The sequence below is a fragment of the Stegastes partitus genome, unplaced genomic scaffold, assembly GCF_000690725.1.
Source record: "Stegastes partitus isolate 25-593 unplaced genomic scaffold, Stegastes_partitus-1.0.2 Scaffold397, whole genome shotgun sequence".
In the NCBI taxonomy this organism is placed as follows: domain Eukaryota; kingdom Metazoa; phylum Chordata; class Actinopteri; family Pomacentridae; genus Stegastes; species Stegastes partitus.
Window position 1 is genome coordinate 267,725 of NW_007578128.1, and position 16,189 is coordinate 283,913.

At 39.6% G+C, this 16,189-nt stretch overlaps 1 protein-coding gene across 2 annotated transcripts in view; it reads left to right on the forward strand.

The window, feature by feature from the left end:
* The first annotated feature begins 381 nt into the window (after positions 1-381).
* Positions 382-16,189, forward strand: part of prkx (protein kinase X-linked) — a 60,689-nt gene continuing 44,881 nt past the window's right edge. Inside the window, exons 1-2 of one of the 2 annotated variants that reach the window (XM_008285333.1) lie at positions 382-392; positions 4,511-5,113. In XM_008285333.1, coding sequence (XP_008283555.1) covers positions 4,972-5,113 — 142 coding nt within the window. In that variant the 5' untranslated portion in view covers positions 382-392; positions 4,511-4,971. Of the gene's footprint in view, positions 393-4,495; positions 5,114-16,189 lie in introns of those variants that run through there. The other variant, XM_008285332.1, reaches the window with a different exon arrangement.

The following is a 16,189-nucleotide window of genomic DNA, read 5'->3' on the forward strand; positions in this document are numbered from 1 at the left end:
GTTTAAAAAAAAAGACCAATATATCATGCAAATACAGCATTTGCGATGAAAGGTGATGGCACATGCATGATCTTAATGAAATTTCCCCATCAAGTGCCAGTCTAAAATACCTCACAATAATAGAGACATGAAATTCACCCAACGACCACTTTGATTTTAGCATTGTCACACATCTCGTATGGACGGTTAAGCTGGTATGAACCCAGTTGATGCAATCCTGCAACAGACCCAAACACATTTATAGTCGAAATGTGGTGTGAATATTGTAGCTTCTAGGAGACGTGGATTTCAGATTTGCATTGCATTCTTCAATATCCCAGTTATATGTAACTGAAAAATCTGATTGCAAAAGTCCACAAAGATGGAAAAGGATACAGGAAGTTAATTCCGATGTAGTGCCTCTACTGTGGATTAACTAAATAATGCAGCTTTTTGTTGACTTAAGACTTTAAACATGCTGATAAAATTCCACATCCAGAGATTCAAATGAAGCATCAGAGGCATCTTGATTATGAAGCAGCATTATTGGTCTTTACACAGCATTTATCCAGTTTAGACCAACGGAAAATCAATCGAAACTACAGTTGCAGCAGCAGTTAGAAGGAGCAATAGCGCCGCTAACCAGGGCTGCAGTGGTCGTCCTAAAATGACCCCATAGAACAGGAGTGTCAAACTCTGGCCCGCGGGCCAACTTTGGCCCGCTTTGTAATTATATTTGGCCCGTGAGACAATACCAAATGACTGCTACAGCTGCCCCCGATATTATACTGTACAGCGCATTCACCGCTAATACTACAAATCCCATAATGCCCTGTTGTTGTTTTGGCACGTCAATCAGGACAGGACCCAGAAACTCCCTCTCCTCTGTGACAGTAGGCATAGCGACTTCACACTACAACTGTGCCATTGATGTGTTTTTTTATTTAGAATTTGATTTTGCATGTCTCCACTATTAACTTATATATAATATATGGGAATAAGCGTTGCTTGTTCCATATTTAATGTTAAAGCAAAATTTGTTTCGGTCCATATTAAAAGGTTCATTTGTTCAATGTTGGCCCGCGACTTTGTTCAGGTTTTAAATTTTGACCCACTGTGTTTTTGAGATTGACACCCCTGCCATAGAAGGTGCTCTACTTGCACAGAGAGGCTCTGAAAAACACAAGAGGTTTTCAGCAGAAAGTTTCTGTGGCAGTTTAGACAGCGAGAGGACCTTGTATGACATCAACCTCCTCATTGCAACCAAGAAAGAACATTTTATTGCTGTCCAGCACAAATAATAAACTTTCCTAAAGAACATCAAACGAATGAATATTGGGAGCGCATCCTTTGATCAAATGAGACTACAGTACATCAGATGGGGTCTAGCATGTTTGCAAAACTACCAGAGTGAATGCATAGTCCTGACAGTGAAGCACAGAGGTGAGGAAACACAGCCACACTAGCAAAGATCAGCTGAAAAACATAGCTTCCAAAACAATTGCAAAACAGCAAATACCTACTGTTCAATTTAGAAGCAACATAACAACTATGAGGTGATACAATTTGCAATCATTTGACATTAAAGTTCATTTCTGCTGTATTTTACATATGTATTTTCTCATGCAAGAAGTGCAAACAAGAATTAAATGCTGAATGGCTCCTTTTCATGATCAATAAAGTCATTTTATTAAACTCTCTCCGTAGCAGCAGATCACTGGCTGATATTGCTGAGCACATTCTTTGTTGATATAATTACTTAAAGTCTCACTCGTTGTGATAACTCCTTCAATCCCATCAGGTGGATCCAAAGCACTTGACAAAACCTTATCTTTCAGCCCAAGATCGTCCTAAAAACCCCTCTCTCTTTTTTCTTTAATGTTTGACAGGCAGCTTCAGAAGGGCTGCTGCAGTAGCATGGAGTGCCAAATAGTTTCACAGCTTGAGGACGCAAGTGCAAATGTTAGGCCACCTCTGTCTAAATCAAACGCATCACTATTCCATTCATGCTGCAGACAGTCTGAAAAAAAAAAAAAAAAGAAAAAGGCAGACTGCAGCATGAATACTAATAGCTGTCGCTCTGCTTTGCATTGCTAATGTGGTCAGAAAACTTTAAAACTATGAAGCAACTGAATGCGCAAATCAGGAAATCTGAATTATGTTTGATTAAAGTTAATGCGCCCATTATTCCATACTGTTCAAATGGCTCCGATATGCAGAGTTACCCTGATTTAGCTGGTGGAGGGCTAATGCCATACTGGAGGAGAGTTATGTCAGTGTTAAAATACACATTTGTACGACAGACAGGAGTTCAAAGCAAGCGCAGATGCTACACCTCGAGCCATATTTAAATGAATAACTCTCACAGCGTCCAGCCAGGACTTGAGCTCTCCTCTGCCAGCTCTGACCGCAGGAGGGGAACCGAACCTTGCTGGCAGCTGACTCAGTCTTGAGTATTTTAAGTTTATGTCAGTGCACACGTGTCTTGAATTTCCTCTTTCGCCTCCTGCGAACTTTGACCTCCTGGATATGTATAGCCCACACAGCCACTGGCTATTTAAAGGAGACTCACACTTCATTTGGGGGTTTTTAAGATAATATCGGATAGAAACAACATCTTATCTCCACACAGCATGGTGGCACAACTTCTAAAGTCAACACTAAAAATCTGTAAGAAGTTGACCAAATGTCATTTTAACAGTTTATATGTGATGACATGCATTTATTTTTTAAATAGCATTGCACAAAATGTGTTACATGTGGAAAAAGCAGCAGATTTTTATTCTTTGCTGCTCTTCTCACCATCAAGACAGATGAAAGGTGCAGCGAGCACATTTCTTGATAACAAACAGAACTTAGTTTGTCTATTTTGTTTTTTTGTTTTTTAAAAAAAAGTGAAAATGAGGCCCGTGTGCCGCCGCCTTTATGAATCTGATGAAAAGAATATGTATGCATATTTTTTTTTCTTGGTGCACACACATAGAGAGCGAGAAGGAGAGCGAACACTGGACTTTATCAAACACAGCTTGATGAGGTTGCTTTGTTCATGCAGTTAGCCTCATCAGAAATCACTGGTTATTTCAATGATCACAAGTTTTCAAACTTTTCACTTTTGTTCCAGTTTCTACTTTGACACCTGTTGTTTTTTTTTTGTTTTCAATATGTCCTTTCCACTGTATTTGATGCTTATTGTTTTTAAGAAGAAACACTCTGCTTGTTAACTCAGAGATAATGAAATCATTATTATTATGCTTCTTTTGTCCATGCAAAAGATTCCAAACATCCAAATGTTCAAGAGTAAGTTATCACTTAGCAAAAAGGTGGTTTACACACCTAAAGGAAAAACTCACAGCAGGTACGTTACATTTGTTTGCTTCTCTCCTCTCTGTGCTCACATATACTGGATTCCAATACAAATTCCCAATAAAACTGATCTCCTTTAGATATTCCATTATTATTATCATTGTTATTATTATTTGCTTCTTCTGCCATAAAACAGAACAAGTATAGAATAAATAAATCAAAGTCAGACAACTGCTGCAATATACGATAACATATACTTTATCTATATAAAATAAACACATCCATCCATTATCTATACACCGTTTAATCCTCACTGGGGTCATGGGGGGCTGGAGTCTATCCCAGCTGACTGAGGGCAAAGGCAGGGGAAACACTGGACAGGTCACCAGTCTATCACAGGGCTACACTTAGAGACAGACAACCAAGCACACTCACATTCACATCGACGGACAAGTTAAAATCAACAATTAACCTCAACATGTTTTTGGACTGTGGGAGGAAGCCGGAGAACCCGGAGAGAACCCATGCTGCACAGCGAGAACATGCAAACTCCACACAGAAAGGGTGTCCTCACCGGGATGCGAACCGGCAACCTTCTTGCTGCGAGGCAATGGTGTTAACCACCACCACAACTTGCAGCCCACAGCCACAAGTTTAGTCTTTTTTGAGATTAATTTGTAGACTAGGATGTGTTTGCAGTAAAAAGCCTATTATTTATTCTGTATACTTTTAATGTGTTTTTTTTTTTTTAAATCATATTTTCTCTGACCAACACTATTTGATTGTTTATTCTTTCTTCTATTTCACCTTTGGGTGATTGAGTTCACCATACCTGTGTTTATCACCGCGCTCTTCCTCACACGTGATTGGTTAACATGCTGGGACAGCTTTGTTTTCATTGGCTGCGTTTTGTCAACATGCAGCCTCCGTCTTCATTCCGTGTCAAGTTACTGAAGAAGCAGTCAGACAGCCACTACAGGAAGTTCACTAATAAGCACCAAACCTATTTGCATTTTTAAAAATTGCTCGGTCAGCTGCTTTTGAAACAATACTGTTAATTTGATTTAAACTAAAACTGACTTAATTTGAGAGAAAACACTGCCATTCTCTCGGTGACATAGTTTTACTCACTTAACTGGTTCGCGTTTGCTTTTACTTTGAAAGTCCTGACCGGGAGTTACTTGAGTAGCGACGCCGTAGCTGTTCCTGGTTGATGTGGACAGAAGAGGAGCTGCTGGGTGAGGTCTGCTGTTGTAGCTGAGCAAATAATGGAGCAAAGCAGTAAACTCGGGTCAGAAAAGCCTCGGAATTAATCGATTTAGTGAGGTCTTAAAACTCAGATATTTGTTCCTTCAGTATTGCGGTGCGTCTGTCTTTAACACACCATGGGCTGTTAGCTGCTAGCCGCTAACGCCTAATGCACCTGTGTCCGGCTTCTTTGTCTCGCTCGTGTCGGTGGCTTTAATTTCTCCCCGCCTGTTAATGAACTTGTTAAGGTAAACGTTAACTACTTCTTTCTTTTCATCCTCCAATGTGAAAAGCTTCTGTCACCAGCATCCGACGTGCGCTGTCAAAGCTAGACAAAGAACCGGTGACTGTCTCCGTCCAGAAATGTATGATGTGAGCTCTGCATACGTCCCTCTGGATATTTATACACCCAAATAGTCGAGCTAGTCCCGAAACTAAGAAATGGCGTCCTCCAAAGCAAAGGTCGGAGTCAACAGTGAGACCCAGAAAGAAAGTAAAGGCAACGCCAGCAGTTCAGCTGGAGAAGCATCACCAAATAACCGGATATACTGCCTTGATGACCTGGAGACTATTGCCACAGTTGGTAAGCATGTCAGAACTTGATTTGGCCAGTCATAGTCTGTTATTTCAAGTGTCCTGGATAAAGTATGTCTTTGTAAGCTACAGGAGTGATTCCTAGCTTGATAACACAAAAGCTGCAGACACCACTGACACTGACTTGTTATTATTACTATTGTAGTCCACTTGAAAGACTGTTTCATTCATTTGCAGTCTGTGTAACGAGTTAATGCACATTAATGCATTTGCAACTGTGTGTACGGTCCATGTAGACGCCAGTCTTGAGTGGTGGGTTCTGCACTGCCTCTCACAGACGAGGCAAAATGTATGTCATTGTACTCTTTTGTGGACGTGCAGATGGATAGCTGGAGGCACGTAGTTGTTTTTGTGCTACTTTTCCAGTCGACTTCAAGGTCCATACATGCACTGTAGGTTTGCATCTACATATTCTGCACATGAACACCACTGCCAAGCATGCACAGTGCTGAATTTGTGTTGTGAATGGATGCAAATTTTGGGGTGCTGGTATTGTCTTTGTTGAGCGGTTGCTACGAAACTCGAAATTTATGACACATAAACCCAAGTTAACCCTGACATACTCATTAACCAAAGATTGCAGTGGCTTGTTTCCACCCAGCTTTGTTTGGTTTCCCACAATTTTGTGTACTGTACTCTACGAATGGATGGAAACTTCCTGCAGCTGTGGGAGACGTTAACATTGTCAGTTTATACAATCTAGGTTTATAGAATTTTTGCATCAAGCGTTACCATGTGCAAATAAGTAAGGAGGTTGGCCTTTCAGATGTGGAATATTTTGATAAAAGACCTATGAACCACTATGTATGCTAAATTAGTTTGTTCTTAAATTGACATTTACAGAATCTAACTGTCAGTATAGTGAAGCAACTGAATAGGCTGTTTGCTAGCTTGTTTATTGCAGCTTCATGCCACTCACTGCAACATACCTGAGGCAAATTCCGCACCAGAAAAAAAGTGGAAGGGGGAGTTTCACCAACACGTATTACATCACAAATTTTCCCATAAGAATGGAGTTGACTGAGATACACACACAGAACTATGCAGACACAAGGTGTAAGACCGGTGTCATTCTTTCCTCTCCCGCGAGGATGTGAAGGTCTGTGTGATGTTGATTTCGTCATCTGGATAAGTTAGCAGGAGTCCATGTTGTCACTGCTGTGGACATCTACATGCACCTAAATGTGGCAACTACGCTACAAAAGCAGTATGTGCAGAATCCATAGACGCCAATCTTAGAAAGTAATATACGAACAAAAACTGCGCATCACTAGCTGTACTCGTGCGCCTCTGCAAGTTTAATCAAGCCCTACCTGTACTCTCTATTTCTGTAGTTTTCATGGATACCTTGAAAGACACATATTGAGCCAGTTGAACCTCCAAGCTGTGATTGAGAAATAGTGAACATGTGAACAAAGAAGTTGCTGTAAAAGAAATGCATAAAAATTGTGCATATTTCTCTTTCAGTAAATGATAAACTTTTCAAATAATTTGGTAAATGTTTGGAGAAATTACTGAAATAAATATGTAATATAATAAATTATTAAATGGTTAAAATAATAGATTGATAGCTGAAAGCAGTGCAAAAATATTTGAAAGAAATAGTTTAAATAGTCAGCTAGAAGTAATAGATAAAAATTAAAATTTATGGATATGACCGGTAAAATATAGCTAAAAGTAGTACATAAATTTGAAAAATGTTAAAGCGGCCAACCCAGGTAGCTGAGCTGTTTGGGCCAGTGTCAGACAAGAAATCTGAAAATGCCCCAAAAAAACACGATTGAAGGGTAAATGTAGAGAGAGATTTTGGCAAAAATAATATTACATATGAAATGGTGTATAATGCATAATAATGCCCTAATAAACAATTATAAATCAATAATAGCTCATTAACCTGCTAAAACTAAAGTTGATTTTAGATTTTCTAAATAGTAAAAAATGCTTTCCGTTTGTGATGATAATCTAGCTGCAGAAACTTAAAATGCGTTTTCATGTTACACTGCTATCTGTTGCTATATTTTGATAGTTCGTTTAACAATTAGGTGAAGGAGTGCACATCCGAAAGAGGCTTTAGTAAGATACATTCACCTTTAATGTCACACAACTGGAATAGATCCATCATTTCAGACACGTGGATTTACTTTGACACATGAAAAAGCAACATGTAATCTGCCGCATATCACAACATGTCACATTTCCAATAAGCACAGAGCATGAATCCTGCCGATCATCTGGAAGTCTGGTGCAGAAGTTCAGAATCTTAAAGTAGCTCAAGCTGTCTTTGATTTGCACCAAATGTACATGTACGATGATGAACATTGTGATATGCGTTTTCCAGCCCCCGCCACAGTAACCAGAGTAGGGAGTCACCTCGTCTCTTATCAGGATATCAGTATTCAGTACTTTATCTGCATGTCACCCAGTTCCAGCTGACCTACTTTTATCCTTTATCATTTTTCCTTTGGTAGATTTACTTTGTATAAACCCTGCTGCTGCTGACTGAGGTTGTTCCACCATAATCTGAACAATACTCCCATAGATTGGTTGTCTAAAAAAAAAAAAAAAACACTGCTGCAGACGTACAGAACTGAAGTATACAAGCTACTCCTGGGTAACCGCCGTCTTTTCCATGCTATAGTCTATTCAGCAAAACTAAATTTAAACCTACGCTGTCATTATAGCACGAGAAAATGTATTATTATGCCATGTAGCAATTCAGACTCATGTATGTAATTTCTCAGGTTTTACACAAAGCCAGGTAGTGAACGCTTCTTCATGCTGTGGCATTTATACAGAAAGTTCAAACATCAGCATTTTAATTACCATCCAAGGCATATAATAACCTGTCAAGAACAGTTTTTTTTTATACCTCCTTTCTTTGTTTTGTTCAGAAATCAGTAAGTCATTGAAACTCCTCACAGAAACTTTCAGTGAAACTACTTGTGTTTTCTCAAAATAAACCGGTTGATAGATCAGTTGTTAACCAAATTCAGCCTGAAGTCATGTTTCGTATGCTAGAGGTGTGGATGCTGGCCTGTTAGTGCAGCAGTATTCAGAGGTTCGCTGTGTTCAGGCAGCAGTCTGCCTTGAGGGAGTTAGACGTTGCTGGTTGACGTGTCTGAATGTTAAACGTTTGAGTCACACCACATCACGAGATTGCACAGGAAGTTACTCAAGCAGGACTTTTTATGACTCTCCATTATAAAAGTAAGAATCATTTATCCGAAGAACACGCCTTGCATGATGAACAAACATGGACTGCTTTTGACTGTTGAGCAATATGTTTTTATTCAGTATCGAATAAAAGCAAGAAGATGTCGCACGACCTTCACAAGTCATCTGATTTCAGAGGTATTCTGAATCTAAACTCAGAGTGAAACAGCAGGTATTTGCTTTTATTAGATTTACTATATTAAAAATACAGGCCCCACAGTAAGAACTTGTTCTTTAATGCTTCACATGTTCCCCCTTCACCACAGAGGAAAGTACCACAACGTGAGATTAATGGGTCAGCAAAGATGGCTGTCTTTTGACCTGCTACATCACCATGGTAACTGATGCTGCATGGCTAAACCTGCTGCGGAGGAGGTTCTGAGTTTTGGATTTAAATCTGCTGTAAGAAGCACCACCATACATGCAGTTGGATGTCAGTGCTGCAGTTTCTGTTCAGTTTGCACCTCAAAGCACACTGACTTTTGTATCTGCTGTGTGCATCTGTGACAGGCTTTTTTGGGAATGGCTGTGATCCGAATGACAGTTGCTGACCAAAGTTCTTTAAAAGAGATGCTAATTATCAAGCAAACAGGTTAAAATAACACAAAAAGTCACTCAAATCAAGCAACATTTAAATACTAATCAATTATAAAACCATAATGACTCTACAAAAGCACATGAAACAAAATAATAGGTGTCAGCAGGGCTCGACGTGAACTTTTTGAGGCACTTGTTCTTTGGACGAGTACAGGTGTGTGGTGCATTAGTAGAGCTGGTGCTATAAATAGCCATAGCAGGAAGAGTTTCTACATCCATTTATGGATAATTGTGGGAGTGGGGGTGACTCCACATTGACTGAGATTTATAAAACAGAATCAGACACACGGGTGGCTTTATAAATTACCCGACAAGAATGTGTGCTCCGCTGCTTGCAGTGACATAATCATCACTTAGTGTACATGACTTCTATTTTTGGAAGTGAAACAATGTACTTTTTGTGAAGTAGGGTCAGAAATGCTGTAAATCTGGTTAACAGTAGTAACTATAGCCTTCTTAAAGAGTTGCAAGATAATATCACGTGCTAATGTACATGTAAGTGATGTAATGCAGGCGTCACTTGTTGGTTAAATGTTCCCTCTGTACCTGCGTGGGTTTCCTCTGGGTGCTCTGGCTTCTACCTACAGTTTGAAGACATGCCTGGTGGGTGCAGGCCCATTTTTTTTTACTGCAATATAAACTCCTGCACCTCTTTGGCAACAGCACAGCCACTCAAAAGCCAATGCAAAAACATGTACGGCGCTTCTCCAAGTGCCCACAGGTGTTATCGAAGCTGGAAAAACTGGCTCCACATATCATAGGTATTATATTTGCTACTACTTACGTTTTTAATTTGATTCAATTCTTGTTTCCAATCAACTCTGTGTAGACATAGCCTGCAGTTCAACCCGGCTCAGCTGCAAAGTCCCTGAGTTGTTGTCAAATTATTATTGCTTGCAGCAAAATTAATAAGGATTTCTCTGTTGCAGAATTTTATTTATTTGGTTAATGCAAATGTTAATGAAAAATCACAATTTATAGCTTAGTTTTGGTTGCTTTTGTGAGAAAGCTATACGAGATTAGTTAAAGGACTGTCAGATAGTTGAATATTGGTTTTAAATTTATGGTAAATGGTGTAATTTTGACAATTTGGAAAAAGAAACATGAATTTTCAATCTACTGGCAGATTTTGGAGTTCTCCAACAAGGTTTTCATGAGCTATGAAGCTTCTATATTAACCTCTTATATCAAAAACTTCTTATCACAGCTGTATTACAAGCTGCAGATGTACAGTATCATGATTTCAACAGCACCCACTTGGCCTTATGGTTGCCATATTGAGTGAGAAAATTGCCATGTTGCTAACACTGGACCCATATATTCACTCCTTCATCTTGTACACAGATAATAATCCACAGTTTTAGTGTAAAAGTGATGCAGACTGATGCGCTGGGGCGATGGAATTGATATCTAGCTCCACAGAGTGATGACACGGCATCTCTGAGACCTTTTTCATTAATAGTAATAGTCATGTTTCGCACGCAGATTTAACATACATTCCGATTTATGATGTCACGCAGCGACTTTATGGGAGACATCTCGCTCAATAATATCCATTAAGCTACGTGTGAGCAACAAAGCCTGAGCCTAACGTCAGGGAAGGTGTGCTGCAGGCAGCAGCATTCATCCTGTGCTGTTGGGAAAAAGCTCCGAGCTTATGTGCCCCGCTTAAAAATCCAATTTGCTGAGCCATTTTGTCTGATGAGAGGGATTTGCTGCCTAAAACAAACCAGCTAAAGCTCTTTATCTGCCCGCTGTTGTTTTAATTGTCATTGAAATCATGAGGCAACTCTCTTGCGCCATTAGATTTATTTGCTGCTGCGGTGGCCTATATGACCCGGAGAGCATCACTCCAAGGCAACGCCAACCGCTGCCCTGCCAGAGCAGATGAATCCCCCGGCAGCACTCTCGTCTCAAACGTAAATATTCCGGGTATTGTGTGTCTGCTTTGAGCGTATCTGTTGAGTTGCATCCTGTCCGTGGATCAGGAAATTCAAGAGTTGCGTGCAGTGCAGTTGTTTTCCTGAAGTCCCAGAAACAGAGCAGGTGGAAGAGGAGTCAGGGATGACCCAGTTTCCAGAGGGGGTAAATATCACTTGCAGTACATTATTGTCTAAAGTCATTGCAGTAATGGCCACTACTTGCTTCATTGTCAGTTCCTTTTGTCCCTGCTTGGTTTCTGATTACAACTGTGGTGTAGGAAATACCAAAGAAGCAGCCCTATGATTTATAACACCGGCGAGCACTCGGAGATAAGTGCCCGTCCTGTTTTTCCATGTATGTGTTTAAACACAATGTGGGCCTTGTGTGGGGACGGTGTTGCTTGGCAAGATGAAATGGTACACCGGTTTAGCACATTGTTATGCAGAGAGGCGGTGAGGTTGGATACCTCTCAGCTCCTCGTATCTCATTAAAAGCCAGAGCTGCTTCTCTGTGCATTTTCGTGTTGTGAAGCTCCATTTTCAGGTCATTTTCATGCATTATTTCCAGATCTCCACTGACATTTACTGTCACTTATTGGCCATCGTGCTTTATATACCGGAATAGATCAGTCCATTTACTGGACATGGTCTAATTTATAGTGTCCAGCGGAGCTTGGGGCGATATCTTTTATACTTTGTTGCTACTTTCTGATCAGCATAACTGCGATAAAGACAAATCTCTGATTATCTTACCTGATGTGACAGTTAGGCTGGAGTGCTTTCTTTGCGTGATAAACTAGGTCAAATGGGTCTTACCGTTTATTTAATCTTCACATACATCCTCCTGTCACATTCTTACTCTCTGCGGGCTCATTTTTCTAATACATTATAAAGACCAGCACCTCCATGGAAACAGCACAAACTCAAAAATGTTTTCTGTGCAGTCTGACACGGTTATTATTAGGGATGGGTAATGGTGGAGTCGATGCAGATAATCCTCGTTGCACGAAACACGAGTAAACTGTCAAAACATTCAACAAAAGTTGCATCCAGATACAGGCACAGAAGTGTACTGTCTGGCTGCCAAGCTTGTTTATTCCTTGCTAACCCAGGTTTATAGTATTAAAAATGAACATTTGGCAGATGATTGTTTACCTTCAGCTGCATTCAGCCTGAAAAAAAACAAACAAAAAAAAACTATCTTGCTTTACTTTCATAGTTTATCAAACCCAAAGAAAAGTTCTGCATCTCATTTTTTACTTAAAAGTGAAGCAACAAACAGGTTTTATCAGCACAACGTACTTAATGTCTGTTTAAGGTTGAGCTTTTAATTCTTATATAATGAAGGACGGTTTAATCAAACACAATATTTGATTTTGTGAGTAAAACCTGTGACACACTGCTCTGATTTTTCCCATCATCGCAACATTAGTGTCTGTAAAGTGATCAAAAGTGCTGTAAATAATGATTTAAAAAAAATAAAATTGTCTTTCAGTTTTCAAATTATATCATATAATAGTGATTTGCTTCAAACAATGTTGTTGCAGAGTGGTTGTCAAGAATTGTAATAAATATGAAGTATGCGGGAGAAAAGAAAGCAATCTTAATTTTGTTTTTTATTTGTTGTGGGTTTTCGTCTCTTTAAAAAAATCCAAAAGTACTGATAGCAGTTCTATTATAGTACAGGATTGTACTTGAAGAGTAAAAACGTAGAATTCACATCATGCCACAAGTTCCCACAGGTGTTATAAAAATTGTGGGGAAAAAGTGTTGGCTGGAAATACTCTGGATATTTTCCTACTTACATTTATAAGTTGATTCTATACTTGCCTCCTGTCAGCTCTATGTAAGCACAGCCAGCAGTTTAGCTAAAAAAAATAAAAAAAAATCGGTGAATTTTTGTCAAATAAATGTTGGTTGCAGCTGACTCACCACTGGCTTTTTGGATGCACAAGGAGCACGGAATTCTTTCTTTTTTACAGACTCTAGCGCAGGGGTCGGCAACCTTCAACACTCAAAGAGTCATTTGGAGCCGTTTCCCACGGAAAAGAAAAGACCGGGAGCCACAAAACCCTTTTGACATCTAAAATGAAGATAATACTGCATAAATAGTTTTTACCTTTATGCTATGTATAAAAAACTATAGTGTGTTGCATTTATGAAATCAGTGAACTGCTACAGAGAAAACCAAATTTTATTTCTGCAACAAAAACATTTTGAACTCCAAAAAAAAAGACGCTGGGTTGAAGGTGACTATCAAATAAAATATTAAACATCTATTTGTGTCCTCCTTGTGTATATGAAATAAAAAGCTGATCTTAAATTTTCCACCTGCAGCAAAGAAAAATGCTGTCTGGTTGTCCTGCTGACTGCAGCTGGGACTGCTAACCAGACTCCTGACCGCCTGTGAGCGCCTTGGGACGGGAGGAGCTCACGGCAGCACCGCTGCTCGCTGAGGACAGTAACTGCAGAACGATTCACGTCAGTCTCCAAAACACCAAAAGAGTCTCTAGTAACACCAGAAAGAGTCGCTAGATTTGTCGCTAATCGCATGCGGCTCTGGAACCGCGGGTTCTTGCGCCTGCAAATTAGGGGTGCAACAATACACGTATTCGTAACGAACCGTTCAGTACAGGCCTCTTCGGTTCAGTACAGACATGTACCACTGTATGAACATTTTAGCAACATGTCAGACTTACACACTCATTTGAAAAGACAGCATCCAAGCGTAACTGCCCGCTGTGCTGGAGCTCTGACTCCATTCAGTCCTCAGTCCTCACCACTGTCTTCTCAGCAGTACATGAGGAAGCTACAGCCAGGCAGCATCACAGGAGTGGGCTGAGCAGATCTACTGACACATAAGTTCAGAACCACATTGTGAGGTTAACAGTGACTCTTCATGTCTCCTGTTTCACTTTAACTGTCTTTGCCATGTGTCATGACGACTGACGCATGAGTCGTTGTGTCGGTCTTGGTTTTCTTTTATGTTGCATTGCGAAAGTTGTGCTAACCTCCCTGTCTGTTTGTGTCAGCAACAACATCGCTGTAGTTTTGCCAACCTAGCATAGTGTTAGTTAACAGCTTAAAGCCAGTAAGTAACTGCAGAAGTAAGTGTAGAAAATATTTGAGAGTACAGAACAAATGTTCATCACTCCCTCAGCTTCTTATTCATGATATCAATTTTAATTCAAATGTTAAAGCTATGTTCTGATTATCCATGAATCTAATAGTGTAGATCAAATGAATGCAGAACTTGCTGGAAATCACAATATGGTGGAAATGAGCTGCTTGGCAGAGCTCTGCGCTCTCAGAGTGCTCTTCTAGTTAGCAGTGTTTTACCAACTTGCCCCATTTATGAACAGCACAAAAGCTCAAATTTGGCTGCATAATTTTTAAATTTGCATTTATTTGAAAAATATTTATTTATTTTTTATATTTATCGCTGAGCTTGGTTGTTTGCAGCAGTGTCTTCCTTCTTTATACTGGAAAAGTAATTCAGTTATATTTACAGCAGACCAATAAGCTGGAATTGTTAATGCTGCACTTGTACTTTTATTTATTTTGTTTTGTTTATTTGATATTGAGAACTATGCAGCAGTATTTCTGTTTCATTTGTATACGTTGTACATTTGATTTGATTTACTGAGCTGCCAACAGCTTTTTGGTTTAATACATTAAACAAATGTTTTGGATTAATTATGAGCAGGTTTATTTTTGTTAGATTTTTCCCCTTAACTGAGAATCAAACCGTACCGAACCGTGACTTCCATACCGAGGTATGTACCGAACTGTGATTTTTGTGTACCATTACACCCCTACTGCAAATGGTTTATTTTTGGTAGATTTCTAAATGAGACATGCCGAAGAAAGCAATTTTGATTAAATGTCATGGTTTTGAGCTCAGATTTGGTCGTTTTTCCCAAATGAACCTGAAAGTCACACATGAATAAATACTGTCAGAAAGCTGAAATTCCATCAGACGTTTCTATCTGTTTCTGCACTTCCTGGCTCTGAGAAACGGTGTACTATTCTGGTGATTTTTGAATTAAACGACCTGTCTTTTTAGGCACAGATGGTTGAGAAATATGTTGTTTTATTGGCTAAAAAGTTCGACACTAAAGAGATATGAGGTTTTCACCTGACTGCAACGATGGGCTGCTGTTTCTCTGTTGCCACAGCAACGCAGCGGACACAAAGGTTCATTGTAGGTAAAGCGGAGGAATGAGACAGCCAGCGTTTCATTAGGAAGTTCCATGTCTGACTCAGAGTGGCTGTTGTATCACATATTGTCATCAGCCATTTATTGTCTCCCTCGCTGCTCATCTGCACTGCAGGAATGAAATGCCAAATGCTTCTCCTCGTCTTTAGGAGGGAAACAACGCAGACCTCAGGCCGACATGAAGCCGCTGAAAGTGTAGTGCCTCGGGAGGACACTTCTTTTTTCTTTTTTTTTTTTTCCTGGCCTGAGCCCATCTACTCCTGCAGGAGTTCCAGCCATTACTGCCCACTCTCACTGTATCACCATCACACTTTGACCTGACTCCATTCACAGCCTGATCCCTCCTGCTCTAAACACCATCTTCCATTGTCTGCCTCATCCCATGGAGAAATGGAGTCTGTTCTCTGTAAGAATACCAGCACAGTTATCCAACAAGTCACATCTAGTCAAAGCAGAGACAGCCCTTCAACATCTTTTATAAGCAAAGTGCAAGAAAAAACCGGGAACTAAACCTGAAACAAAGTTATGACTCATAGTTTCTGTTATAGCCAGTGTTGCGTCTCAGATATAAACCAGACGTGTCAGACTCATAAGAGCAACAGTGATAGTGTTATTGTCTCCTTATCATATTAGATTAAGGATGCAAGCCTCGTATAATATTACTGACATGCACACAAAAGGCATAGAACCAATTACATAACTAGTCTATAAAGGACGACAAAGAGATGAAATGAAAATGAAACGAATTAAACTGCCCTGCAGGCAAACAGTTTACTGGAAAGCTGTGCATCAAGCAGCCTGTTATCATCTCAGTGGAGACATCAATCTGGCATATTGACATTTGAATGTGGGGAAAAAGCTCAATATATGTCCATTTTTTTTTACAACACAGTCACATAAACTACTACTTTTTTATTCTAAGGGGAAATCTGTGTGGCTTTTTTTTTTTTTTTTTTTTGTACTTTTTGTCTTTCAGGTGCAAAATAAATGTTTCTGAATCCTGGAGGTATGTGCGTGTGTATGTGTTTTTTTTTTTTTTTTTTTTGCATCCAGTACTTCTTTCAACCTATGTAATTAAGTTTTGGAAATGTTTGGAATAACTCTTAGAACTTCA